Source organism: Furipterus horrens, unplaced genomic scaffold (genome assembly GCF_987537825.1).
Source record: "Furipterus horrens unplaced genomic scaffold, mFurHor1.1.pri manual_scaffold_2, whole genome shotgun sequence".
NCBI classification, from domain to species: domain Eukaryota; kingdom Metazoa; phylum Chordata; class Mammalia; order Chiroptera; family Furipteridae; genus Furipterus; species Furipterus horrens.
The window spans coordinates 119,745,492-119,758,253 of NW_028327172.1; the positions used below are offsets into that span (position 1 = coordinate 119,745,492).

The following is a 12,762-nucleotide window of genomic DNA, read 5'->3' on the forward strand; positions in this document are numbered from 1 at the left end:
TTTCCATCACATTGAATACTTCTTGCCAGTCCCTTCTTGCCTGCAAAGTTCCTTTGAGAAATCATCTGATAGTCTTATAGGCACCCCTTTGTAGGTAACCATCTGCTTTTTTCTTACTGCTTTTAAGATTCTTTCTTTATCTTGAATCGTTAGCATTTTAATTATGATGTGTCTTGGTGTGGTCCTCTTTGGGTCTGGCTTGTTTGGGACTCTCTGTGTGAAGCAAGTTCTTAGTGAAAAAATTTAGGAAAGAAGTCAGTCACATCACTAATGAGTGAGTATTAATGTCACCAAAAATGTTAGTTGTTATTGTTAATGAATATGATGAAACAATGAAAACATGTATTGGAACTTTACTTGTTTGTCGAAAATGTGAGAGGCTTTTAATATATCAAGTCCTGAATTATAGCATTTACTGATTTCTGTATTATAAATACTTCCACCCTCGCCCATGTTACACTATAAACATGATGTCACTGAATATGGAGCTGGGAAGGGATAGGTAGTGCCACACCATTATATGGTATTTCTACAATCTCAAGAGCAAAAACACTGAGGATCAGTTTTATGATCAGTTTTAAGTATTTATTGTTCATGTTTTTAATGCAAGTTACTCAACTCTAAGTACAATATATGAGGTCTGTCCAGAAGGTATACAGCCCTGTAATATGAAAAATAGAGATATTTACTGAAGAAGAGAGAAAATACAAGAAATATTGTACATAGGACAATGATGCCTCAGTCCTCTTCAAAGCAGGCACCTTGGGACCTCACACAGTTCTCCCAATCATCATCAGCTGCCCTGTCTCATTTTTTTGACTCATGTAGATGGTCTGAAATCTCTTCCCTTTCAAAGGTGATTTTAGTTTTAGGAAAATCCAAGAGTCACAGGGCATCAGATCTGTGCTATAGGGGAGTTGAGTCATGTGGGTGATTTGATATTTCACCAAAAAACTCTGCACAAGATGTGATGCATGAGCAGGCATGTTGTCCTGTGATAAAGCTACCAAAACACTAGTTGCCCCTAGTTGTGTCCTTCTGAATCATCCGAATAGTTTCTGTGGAGGAATGTTCAAGTTTAATGCAAAATTTGATGATCTGTTGTTCTACTTGCTCATTTTGAATGCTATGGCCACACAGTATACATGCTCACTCAAGGGTGTCTACCACCCCCAATGACTAGTACAGTGAAGTCGTAATTATTCATGCACATGCATTTCAGTCCACTCGCCTTGACTGCCAGGTTACATCAAAGTTGCACAAACCATTCTTGTTATGTTAACAATGGCTGGACTTTTTCCGGACAGACCTCATATATAATTTGATTTTTTGAAAGCACCATTTTCCACAAATGGCTCACAAAAGTCCTGAAAATTAAATTATCAGTTTTTAGATCCAGCACAGAAAATCCAGAAATAGTTTATTGCTTTATTTCCCAAGGGTTTCCAAACTATCTACTATTCTTAAAACATGATTTACTTTGAAGAAGACAGGAAGTTTTAGTACTTACCAAGAAGAGGAGGCAGTGGAGGCAATGTAGGTAACTTAATGAGCCCCAAAAGTTTACCTCCAATGATGGCACAATAGAGAAGGATTATAATTCCAAACAGATTTCCTCCAGGAAGACATTCGCTGCCAGTAATTGACCAAACGACAGCCCACAGAAGAACCACCATGGTAACTGAAACAGAAAGGAAAAACTAGTTTCTATTAATAAGTTGTTATAGGCAGGTTTCAATATAACCTAAAACAATTTAAAAACATTGAATACATATACAAATACTTATAACCATGTGTAAGGTTTAAGATCATCAGTAATATGAACCAGGTAATTACCAACATCTTAAGAAGGAGGATGTTACTAGTGGCTTTGAATCCACCTATGCCACCTCCTCCCAATCCCATCCCCATTTCCTTTCACACTGCCAAAAGGAACTATCTTGATTTTTTAACATTTCTGTTTCTTTAAAATTTTACCAAAAATATCTCATTAGTTAATATTAAAAAGAGAAACAATCACTATCTTGACTCTCTTCATAGGAACCTGAGAATACTTGAACAATCACATTCCAGTATTTTAGTTCTGCCTTGGGTTAAACATTATTATTGTTTCTTTTCTACAGCCAATGATTGTTCAGAATTACCCACATACTTACCTGTTTTTTGATCATCATTCATTATGGAATCTCACACCTTTCACCTGAGACAATTATCTTGTTGCTTGAAGTATTCCCTTTAGTAGAGGCATTTGTTAGAATGTGAAATATTTCCCTATTTGAAAACCTTACATTCTACAAAATCATACACTGAAAATGGAAAGGCTCATGGGAAAAAGAGTTGGGCAGACCACTAAAACTCAACACTTGTGACCAAAGCACTAACAAAAGCAGTAACAATCCTCATAAAAGCACTGACACAGTTAAATCTCTACTGACATTTATAATCTCCTACCTTTAGTCTCTTCTTTGCAGACTTAATCCCTGGAACCACACTTCCTTTTTTTCTTCTTTTTGTTGACGGGAACAAGAAATGGCATTGTTCACTAAAAACTACACAGAGTTTGGTTTTTTTCTTATTATATTTTATACTAACTGTAGTCTTGTAGGAGATTTAAAATATCTCAGAAGCCACAGAGGTACTTCTAGCTCCTCATGGGTGGGTTTTGATTCCAGCCATGGAAACACACTTCCTATTTCAAGCTATAAAATCTTTTTTTAAAAAAAGATTTTATTTATTTTAGAGAGATGGGAAGGCAGAGAAACATCAATGTGCTGAGAGATACATCCACCTGTTGCCTCTTGCATGCTCCCACCCGGGGACCTGGCCAAGAACCCAAGTGTGGGACCTGGCTGGGAACTGAACTGGTGACCTTCTGGTTCACAGGCTGGCACTCAGTCCACTGAGCCACACCAGCCATGGCAAGATGTAGAATTTTGAAGGCTCTGCTTTAAATAGAGAGGAGTTCCATCATAATCTGATCCAGACTGCAGTCATCTCCATCAATCAAGTGTTGTTTTAATGTTGGTTTTATTACCTGAGTGAAAAGTGTTGGCAGCTCCTTTATCTGTACTGTCAGCTTCTTCATTGACATATGGTTTCATTAGGTAGCTTAATGTTGTGGAAAGGTAATGATTTTTGAAATCCCTAAACCAGCAACTAGCTGCCTGAAAAGAAGGCTACGGGTACCAAAAATATTTTACTCTATAATATTTTCAGATAATGCAATTTTTTGAAATGTTTCCTCTGGTATGTTGTGATTTTTTTTTTCAATAGTAACTTATTCCTTGGAACTTTATCTTTTAGAATTGTTGAAGCTTTAGGTAGAATGTGAGTTTCTCCAGATAGGATCTGGATTTGCTTCTACCATGTACTCAGAAGTTTATAATCCAGAACCACTTTTACACATATTTTCAGCTTGATTTTCTTCAGTGACTTTGGGGCACAAATCAGCATAAAGTCACACATTTTTACTGGAGACTCTACTCTCCCCTGCCAGCACCACAGTTGAAACTGATAGGTTTAGTTGCAGCCCCTGTCTGCAGGGCAGATTTACCTTGGATTCACCATTACACTGAGTTCCAACTTTGTATGGGTAAGGGAGAATGATTTCTCCTCTTACACTTCATCCAACCTGGACAGGCTCTAGCATAGCCTCCTATACTCTTGAAATAAATCTCAAATTCATTGGTGTTTTGCAGAAGCTTCTAGGGTGAAAGCCAGATTGAGTACTTATTTATTTCTCTTATACTTTATTTTGGTGTCTGATGATTTCCTGTTTCCTTGATGGATAAACAGTACATTTAAAAAGAAAATATTTTTTCAGATGTTTTCATTGGTATAGTAAAAAGATTGTTGAGTCTTGTCTACCATATTGCTAGAGATTGAATCCAATATTCCATTTTTTAAACCCTAGAAGCATTGTTCCAGATTTTGTAGGCTTATAATGCTATTATAGTAAAATAACTAAGGGGCCTTTGGTATTTTCCAATGGCTATAGGGGCTGAAATTTCTATGCAGTATGGGAGGCATAATGGGAAAGCAGGAATTGCCAGCTACTAAATTTTACTTTATCACAGCATAAACCCAATTTTATACTAAATTTAGTAAGGTAGAGTTGAGAGTTTTCCACTTCTATGGACTTTAATGTCTCATATATCAGATCTGGTTACCCACTTACTGAAGGAAACAAATACTGAATTAATAAGTATATGTTGGCAATATACTTGGCCAAAAAATACATTGGTAATATAAATTATATATTGATGGAAATAAATAAACACTGTGTCAATAATTAAAAATTGTTTCCCCAGTAGGGCTCATGGACATGGACAACAGTGTGGTGATTGGTGGAGGCAGGTGGGAATCAGAGGACTAAATGGTAATGAAAAAAAGTGCAATAAAGATTAAATTAATAAAAACAAAACACTCAGGTGCAAAGAAAACAATTCTTTTCACTTTTTTTAAACCTCTAGTTTTCCTTTAATTTTCCTTTCATTGCCCATATTCCAAATGCAGTTATAAATATATAGCAAATGTACATTTATAAGGTTTCCCTAAATCACATTTAATTTAGTTAATAATTTGCTTCCCATTTGTGATTTTGGAAAATTGTATATTCACATGTAATATTGATATTTACTTCTTAAAAAGGATACTTATATATACTGAATGGGCAGAGGAAATAGTGTAGGAAAAATGCAATCTTGCAAGCCTCAGGAATAGAAGTACAGGAAAACAGGTGAAGAGATGTTTATACATTGAGTTACATTCCTCTGGCACCTTTAGAGACAATGATTATAGAATTTAAAAATAATGAGTCTCAAAATCACAACACTCATGATATCTTTTCCTTATGTCAATCTGTATCTGTTTTGCTGTAAATACTTTAACTAGATATGTGCCATAATTTGAATGGCACAAGTTAAAGAAATAAAAATGATAGAATAATATTAAATATTATTTAATATATAGCCATATCAACTAGTGTGTGTTTTTGAATATTTTTTTTTCTATGTGTTTTTAAAAAGTTTGAGATTTTTTTCTTGAGCTCATTTAGAAACATACCTAATTTCATTGAAAACATATCTAGAGCCTAAAGTATAATGTACTATACTTAGTGTCCATTGCCCCAGTTGAGAATGGTAAAAATGTCTTTTAGAGCTCCCAAATGAAATACAAGTATAAAGAAGTGAGTCTGATTTTTCAATAAACATAACTTCTAGATAAAATATGTTACAATCTAGAACAAATATGTTACATATTTACTCTCGGAGGCAATATTTTTATTTCAATGATGCTGTCATTCCTCAGTACAATTTTTGAAATTGTCTTTCAATCTGCTTTTATAGACAATTTGCAAACCTCTTCTCCTTCTTCTTACTATACTACACTTCCTCCAATATACATCACATGCACACATACATGCATACACACAAACATGTGCACTTTCTTTCTGAACAAAAAACAGCATCACTCAATTTGAACCTCCATTTATTCATCAAATTGATATCAGAATAATGTTTGGCTGCCTCCAAAAACCAAATACATTCCTGAAAGACAAATATATCACAAACCTAACAATATTTAAAATCAATATTTGCAAATGAATAAACATAATACACCACATAAACAAAAATGAAAGACAAAACCACACGATCATATCAATAGATGCTGAAAAAGCATTTGATAAAGTACAACACCCATTTATGATGAAAACACTCAGAAAAATGGGAGTAGAGGGAGCTTACCTCAACATAATAAAGGCCATATATGAGATACCTCAAGCCAACATCACACTCAATGGGCAAAAACTGAAAGCATTCCCCCTAAGATCAGGAACAAGACAAGGATGTCCACTCTCTCCACTCCAATTCAACATAGTCTTGGAAGCTCTAGCCACAGCAATCAGACAAGAAAAAGAAATTAAAAGGCATCCAAATTGGAAAAGAGGAAGTAAAACTGTGGTTATTTGCAGATGATATGATAGTGTACATAGAAAACCCTATAGACTCCACTAAAAAACTACTCAGCCTATCAGTGAATTTGGCAAAATAGCAGGGTACAAAGTCAATATTCAGAAATTTAAGGCACTTCTGTACACCAACAATAAAATCTCAGAGATAGAAACTAGAAAAAAAAAACAACCTCATTTACTACAGCAACAAGAAAAATAAAGTACTTAGGGATACACTTAACCAAGGAGGCAAAAGACCTGTATTCAAAAAACTACAGAATACTGAGGAAAGAAATTAAGAAAGATACAAATAAATGGAAGCATATACCATGTTCATGGATGGGAAGAATCAACATCATTAAAATGTCCATACTACCCAAAGCAATGTATAGATTCAATGCAATCCTTATTAAAATACCAATGACATATTTCACAGACCTAGAACAAATACTTCAAAACTTTATATAGAACCAAAAAAAAAAAAAAAATAGCCACAGCAATCTTTAGGAAGAAGAATACAGTAGGAAGAATCACAATACCTGACATCACACTATACTCCAAAGCCAATGTAATCAAAACAATCTGTTACTAGTGAAATAAGCCAGGCAATGAAAGAAAAATACCATATGATATCACCTGATGCAGGAGACTAATGAACAACACAAACAAATGAACAAAATTGAACAAGGAACAGAATAACAGTTACTAGGGGGAGGGAGAGAAGGGGGATAAGTAGGGGAAGGGTGTAGTCAAAGAATATGTATAAATGACACATGGACATGGACAATGGGGTGGGGAATGACTGGGGGAAGGGATGGGGAGGCAATAGGGGGAAAATGGGACAACTGTAATTGAAAAACAATAAAAAAACAAAAAAACAAAAAACAAAAAGCAGTTTGGTACTGGCAAAAGAACAGACATATAGATCAATAGAAAAGAATAGAGAGCCCAGAAATAAACCCATGTCTCTATGGTCAACTAATATTTGACAAAGGGGGAAGGAATATCAAATGGAGTGAAAAGAGCCTCTTCAACAAATGGTGCTGGGAGAACTGGACAGAGACATGCGAAAAAATGAAACTAGACCACCAACTTACACCATATACCAGAATAAACTCAAGATGGATAAAAAACTTAAATGTAAGCCATGACACCATAGAATTCCTGGAGGAAAACAGGAAAATTTCAGATACCCCACGTAGCAATATTTTCGCCGACATATTCTCCTAAGGCAAAGGAAATAAAGGAAAGAATAAACAAATGGGACTACATCAAACTAAAGAGTTTTTGCTCAGCAAAAGAAAACATCAGCAAGATGAAAAGGGAACCAATCGTATGGGAAAACATATTTACCAATGATACCTCAGACAAGCGACCGAGCTCCAAAAGATATAAAGAACTTACATGTCTCAACAGCAAGAAGACAGACAATCCAATTAAAAATGGGCAAAGGACATGAACAAACACTTTTCCAAAGAGGACATACAGAGGGTCCATAGGCATATGAAAGAATGCTCAACATCACTAGCCATCAGAGAGATGCAAATAAAAACCACAATAAGATACCATCAGTTGCCTCTTGAACACCCGCAACTAGGGACCTGGCAACCCAGGCATGTGCCCTGATCAGGAATCAAACTGGCAATTTTTCAGTTCACAGGACGACGTCCAACCCACTGAGCCTCATCAGCCAGGGCTCACCTAGTAGTTTTTATGTGGAAGAGAAGTAAGCTTCTTTTTGTTCTATAAACTGTATTATTTTAGGATTTCCCATTATATAACAACTCTGTCTTTTATATTCTGTTTCTGAACTCATCCTTATCATTTACATACCATTTGTTATTACTCTATCCAGTAGGCCATGTGGAGGGCAAGTGAATGTTTGCTTTAGTCTTTGCAAATGATTTGATTCAGTTGGTGTTTCTTGTAGCCTTGTTTCACTGCTATTCAAAACGTTTCTTCCTTCTGTTGGTTCATTTCCATTTATACCACTGAAGCTCACAACTGTTTCCTCCTGTGTTTAAGGCAATTAAAAAAAAATCCTTAAAACTGTGTATTTGCTATACATTTTTTAATTATTGAGCCATCAATAATTAAATAAATCAAATTCCCATTACTAGAATCAAGGCTAACACCAGGGAAATACACAGCTTCATTATTAGCTAATCAGCTAATACTTGGAACAAGAACTATGTTGCGCATATTTACCATTGAGTCGCTATTTGTATCATAATAAATGTTTGAGTCACATAAAATTTCATTGTGTTTTACAATACTGAGTTTAAAATAAGCCTATTTAGGATATGATTCAAGGCAATAGTTAGTAAATATATAAAAGTCGTTTAGAAAAAGATAACTATTTGTGGTGAAACCAACTCACATTCATTCATCTACTTGAATTTAAGCAATAAAAAGAACAATGCTAAGGGTTAGGCTGGAAACACAAAGAATTTCACAGACTCCTTAATTTTCTAGCCTCATATTGGGTCAGCTGTTAATGACTAATTGGGAAAACTGGTAGTCACACCTACCCTGGACTGTACGAGTTTGGGTATTAAGAACAGGGAGAATAGTTAACTTAGTGATAGAGAATAAAGAGAAAACACTTCTATCACAGATTTGGAAATATACGGTCACTTCCTTAAGGAAACAGTTGGGATGAACTTCATTTGATTATACATTTACCTGTGTTTCTTGATACGTAGTGGCTGTGTGATTCGCCCTTGTGGATGGTTCCAAATCTTCATGTTCATATGATTTATTTTCATCCCCCATGATTTATAATTAAGAATAAGATGATAGAGGGACAACAAGATCTGTTTTGCAGTAATCTGTGATTTAAACAAATAAACAGCAATTTGAAGCAATTTAAATGAATGACTTATACCTATATTTTCCCCTTAGAATTCCGAATGGTTAAAATATTTGAAATTAAACTATTCTTAGTTTACAATTGCTAATCTTTTTTTTATTACAATAACTTATCCTAATTCTTCTCTACCCTTTATCTCTTAAAAAAGCCCTTGTTGACCAACATACTCTTTTTGAGAGTACAGCCCTTTAAAGATTTTATTTACTTCTTTTAGAGAGAGGGAGAAGGAGGGAAAAAGAAAAAGAGAGAAACATCTATGTGACAGAGAAACATCAATTGGTTGCCTTTCATATGTGCCCCAACCAGGGACCTAACCCATAACTCAGGCATATGCCCTGACCAAGAATCGAACCTTTGACCTTTTGCTTTGCAGGATGATGTCCAGCCAACTGAGCCACACCGATCTGGGCTGACCAATGTACTTTCATATGATTTCTTTCCCACCCTTTCTTTTGTGACTTATACTTAAAATATTCCAGGTAATACTACCATTACATTTTCTTATCTAATCGGCCAACTTGATGAAGCAGAAAAGCTCCAGGTAATTTTCCAATGTTCAAAGGAGTCACCAGAGAGAAATCTATGGATTCTATCATTTTCAGAGAAACTAGAGTCACTAATTCTTGCCTGGCTGTAATTTCTAAATTAAAGTTAAAAAAAAAATACAACAACATTGGTCTGAGTAGCCAAAATGTGGTAGACATTGTATGGTAGTCACTTACTCATTAGTGTGGGCAATCCAAAGATACCAAAATGCATTCTTTGCTCTCTATAGGTTGACATTATGTCAGAAAAAATAGACTTGTACAAAATAACTAAAAAACCTGTAAGGCAGACTTCCATAAACATCAACCTCAATCCCTTCACCCGAGGCTTCCTATGCTATAGATGCTGAGAGCCAAGTATTCCAATTCTTAGCCACTTTGCAGCCAGAGGTAGGCAGGTGTCCCAGTTCTTTGTAATGAGATATAAGTAGGAGTCTTTGTAGGAGACTGTCATTCTCAAACAATAAAGCAAGGCTTTCAAGGATCATACTGCTTACTCTTTGCCCTCTAATATTTCCCTTTCTTCTGATGATGATGTAGGTACACTACCTACATTAGGGCCAGTAGCCATTTTCAACCATGAGACTAAAAGGTCCTATACCAAAAGATAGTAGATAAGTAAAACAGGAGCATCTGGTTCCTTGAGGACAACCTTGAATTACTACATCAGTTTTGGACTGTCAACCTTTGAGGTAATTGTTTACACTACTATTAGAGGTATGCTGGCTCTGGGCACAAAGTTCAGCTCCATCATACACTAAATTGCTTAGACTCTTTGAAAATAATTTTTGTCTGTACAATGGAGGCTAGAGTAGTTCCCATCATGCATATGGTAATAGTTATCATAATTCTCTAGAATCTTTTTGCTTTTCATATTAAGCAGGACAAAGGCCTCACCAGTCTTGAAGAATTTTCTACTTAATCCTACTGATTTTCTTTATCATGCTCTTTCCTTCAAGGCTACCTTCTTGATTAGATTGACTTAAAAACACTCACCACTGTCATTTATCTTTTTCATTAGAACAATTACATAGAAACCCTGGGCAGTGTCACTAAAATCACCTCTTTTATGAAATTCCCCAATATCACTCAATTCTGACACTTATGAAGAATATTTTTAAATAACCAAAAGTATAAATGATTATTTCTAATAGACTTAAACTATTGGCTAAAATGAAGCTTTTACAAATTTATTGGATTAATATTATTGTGGTGTTTTAATTGAATTTATTGGGGTGCCATTGGTTTGCCAAACCATATATGTTTCAAGTGTACAACTCAACAAAACATCATCTGCACACTGCATTGCCCACCCATTGCCCCAAGCAAAGTCTCTTTCTGTCCCCATTGTCCCTACTTTGCCCACCTTCAACTACCTCTTCCCCCCCTTTCCTCTGGCTATTACCACTCTCTTGTCTGTGTCTATGTGTTATGTACAGTATATATACTTTTGGTTAATCCTTTCACTTTTCATCCAGTTCCCCAACCTTGCTCCCCTCTGACAGCTGTCAGTCTGTTCTCTGTATCCATGAGTCTGTCTCCACTATGTTTGTTTATTTTGTTCATTACATTCCACATATAAGTGAGATCATATGGTATTTGTCTTTCTCTGCCTGGCTTATTTCACTTAGCATAATAGTCTCCAGGTCCATCCACGCTGTCACAAAAGGTAAGATTTCCTTTTTTTTTTTTTTTTTTTATGGCCGAGTAGTATACCATTGTATAAATGTATCAGTTTTTTTTATCCACTTATCTACTGATGGGCACTTGGGCTGTTTCCAGTTCTTGGCTGTTGTAAATAATGGTGCTATGAACATAGGGGTGCATACATTCTTTTGGATTCGTGATTTGGGTTTCTTAGAATATATTCCCAGAAGTGGCATCACTGGGCCATAAAGCAATTCTATTTTTAACATTCTGAGAAAACTCCATACTGTTTCCACAGTGGCTGCACCATTCTGCATTCCCATCAACAATGCACAAGCATTCCCTTTTCTCCACATCCTCCCAGTACTTGTTTTTGATTTATTGATAATAGCCATTCTGGCAGGTGTGAGGTGATAACTCATTGTGATTTTAATTTGCATTTCTCTGATCATTAGTGAGGTTGATTGTTTTTTCCTATGTCTATTGGCCATCTGTGTGTCCTCTTTGGAGGAGTGTCAATTCAGGTCCTTTACCCCTTTTTAAATTGGTTGTCTTTCTGGTGTTGAGTTGTATGAGTTCTTTATATATTTTGGAAATTAACCCCTTATCAGATATATCATTGGCAAATACGTTCTCCCAGTCAGTGGATTCTCTTTTTTATTTTGTTGATGGTTTCTTTTGCTGTGCAAAAGCTTTTTAATTTGATTTAGATTGTGGTTTGTTTTTTTTTTAACGTAAACAATAAAAACTTGGAATGTTGCACAATATATGCTATCCGTGGGTATTTATACAGTTTTGTGTTCCAAAAATTTTTTTCCTATTTCCCTATAATCTCCATTATGGAAGCCAAAGTACTTATTAGAGATTGGAGAGGTATTGCAGGGAGAAAGCTAAAATAAAATACCAGTATTTTAATAAGTCCAGGAAAACAACTTCCAACTAACCTTAGCTCTGTTTATTTTGTTATGTTTTCATTTCCAAAAGAACACATACCATGACCCTCACTTCAGAAATCTGCTTACATTTAGTAAAATCACAAAATGTAACTTTTATTTAAAGCAACCATGTTCATGGTCTCTGGGTCTTGAAATTACAACAGTATATCCTCTATTAAGAAGACAGTTCTGGCAAAAAAAAAAAAAAGAAAAAGAAAGAAAGAAAGGAAGGAAGGAAGGAAGAAAAAAGACAGAGAGAGAGAGAGAGAGAGAGAGAGAGAGAGAAAGAAAGAGATAAAGTATGTAAAAACGACCTTTGAAAGGTCATAAGAAATGTCATGAAATCCATTAAAAAGTAGAAAGTTTATTTTCCTTACTCATAGGGAGACACTTGAGGTCTCATCTCAAAGCCAATTAACTCTTCTTCTGAAAACAATTCTAATGACTTTTCCCATCTGGTTTCCAAACCTTTGGAAAATAAGATGTTATAAATTAAAATGTAGAAAGAGATTGTGATAGAAGCAAACTGACAGCAGCATGAGTGAGAGATAACAGTGAAAGGGACAAGATAGCAATCTCAGGCTACAAAATGTGGGGATAAATATTCTTCAATAGGGGATATTTCTTTCTTTCTTTTTTCTTTTTGGCCTGATAAGCATTCCCCTGCTGCTTTTTGGGGTAACAGTACACTGGTTTTCTTTTGTGGAATTCCTGTCTCCCGGATTCCCCATCAATGTGATTCATTGAGACTGTCATCTTCACCCTCTCCAAACCCCCCACTCCACAAACACTCCAGAGATGAGGGCAGGC

At 35.4% G+C, this 12,762-nt stretch overlaps 1 protein-coding gene across 1 annotated transcript in view; it reads right to left on the reverse strand.

Moving 5' to 3' along the window:
• The window catches only part of SLC9B2 (solute carrier family 9 member B2), a 49,522-nt gene that overhangs the window by 28,948 nt on the left and 7,812 nt on the right, over window positions 1-12,762 (reverse strand). The window contains exons 2-4 of the mRNA XM_090266363.1: window positions 8,639-8,784; window positions 7,787-7,967; window positions 1,511-1,681 (exon numbers count right to left, since the gene is read on the reverse strand). Coding sequence (XP_090122489.1) covers window positions 1,511-1,681; window positions 7,787-7,967; window positions 8,639-8,728 — 442 coding nt within the window. The 5' untranslated portion in view covers window positions 8,729-8,784. The remainder of the gene's footprint in view (window positions 1-1,510; window positions 1,682-7,786; window positions 7,968-8,638; window positions 8,785-12,762) is intronic.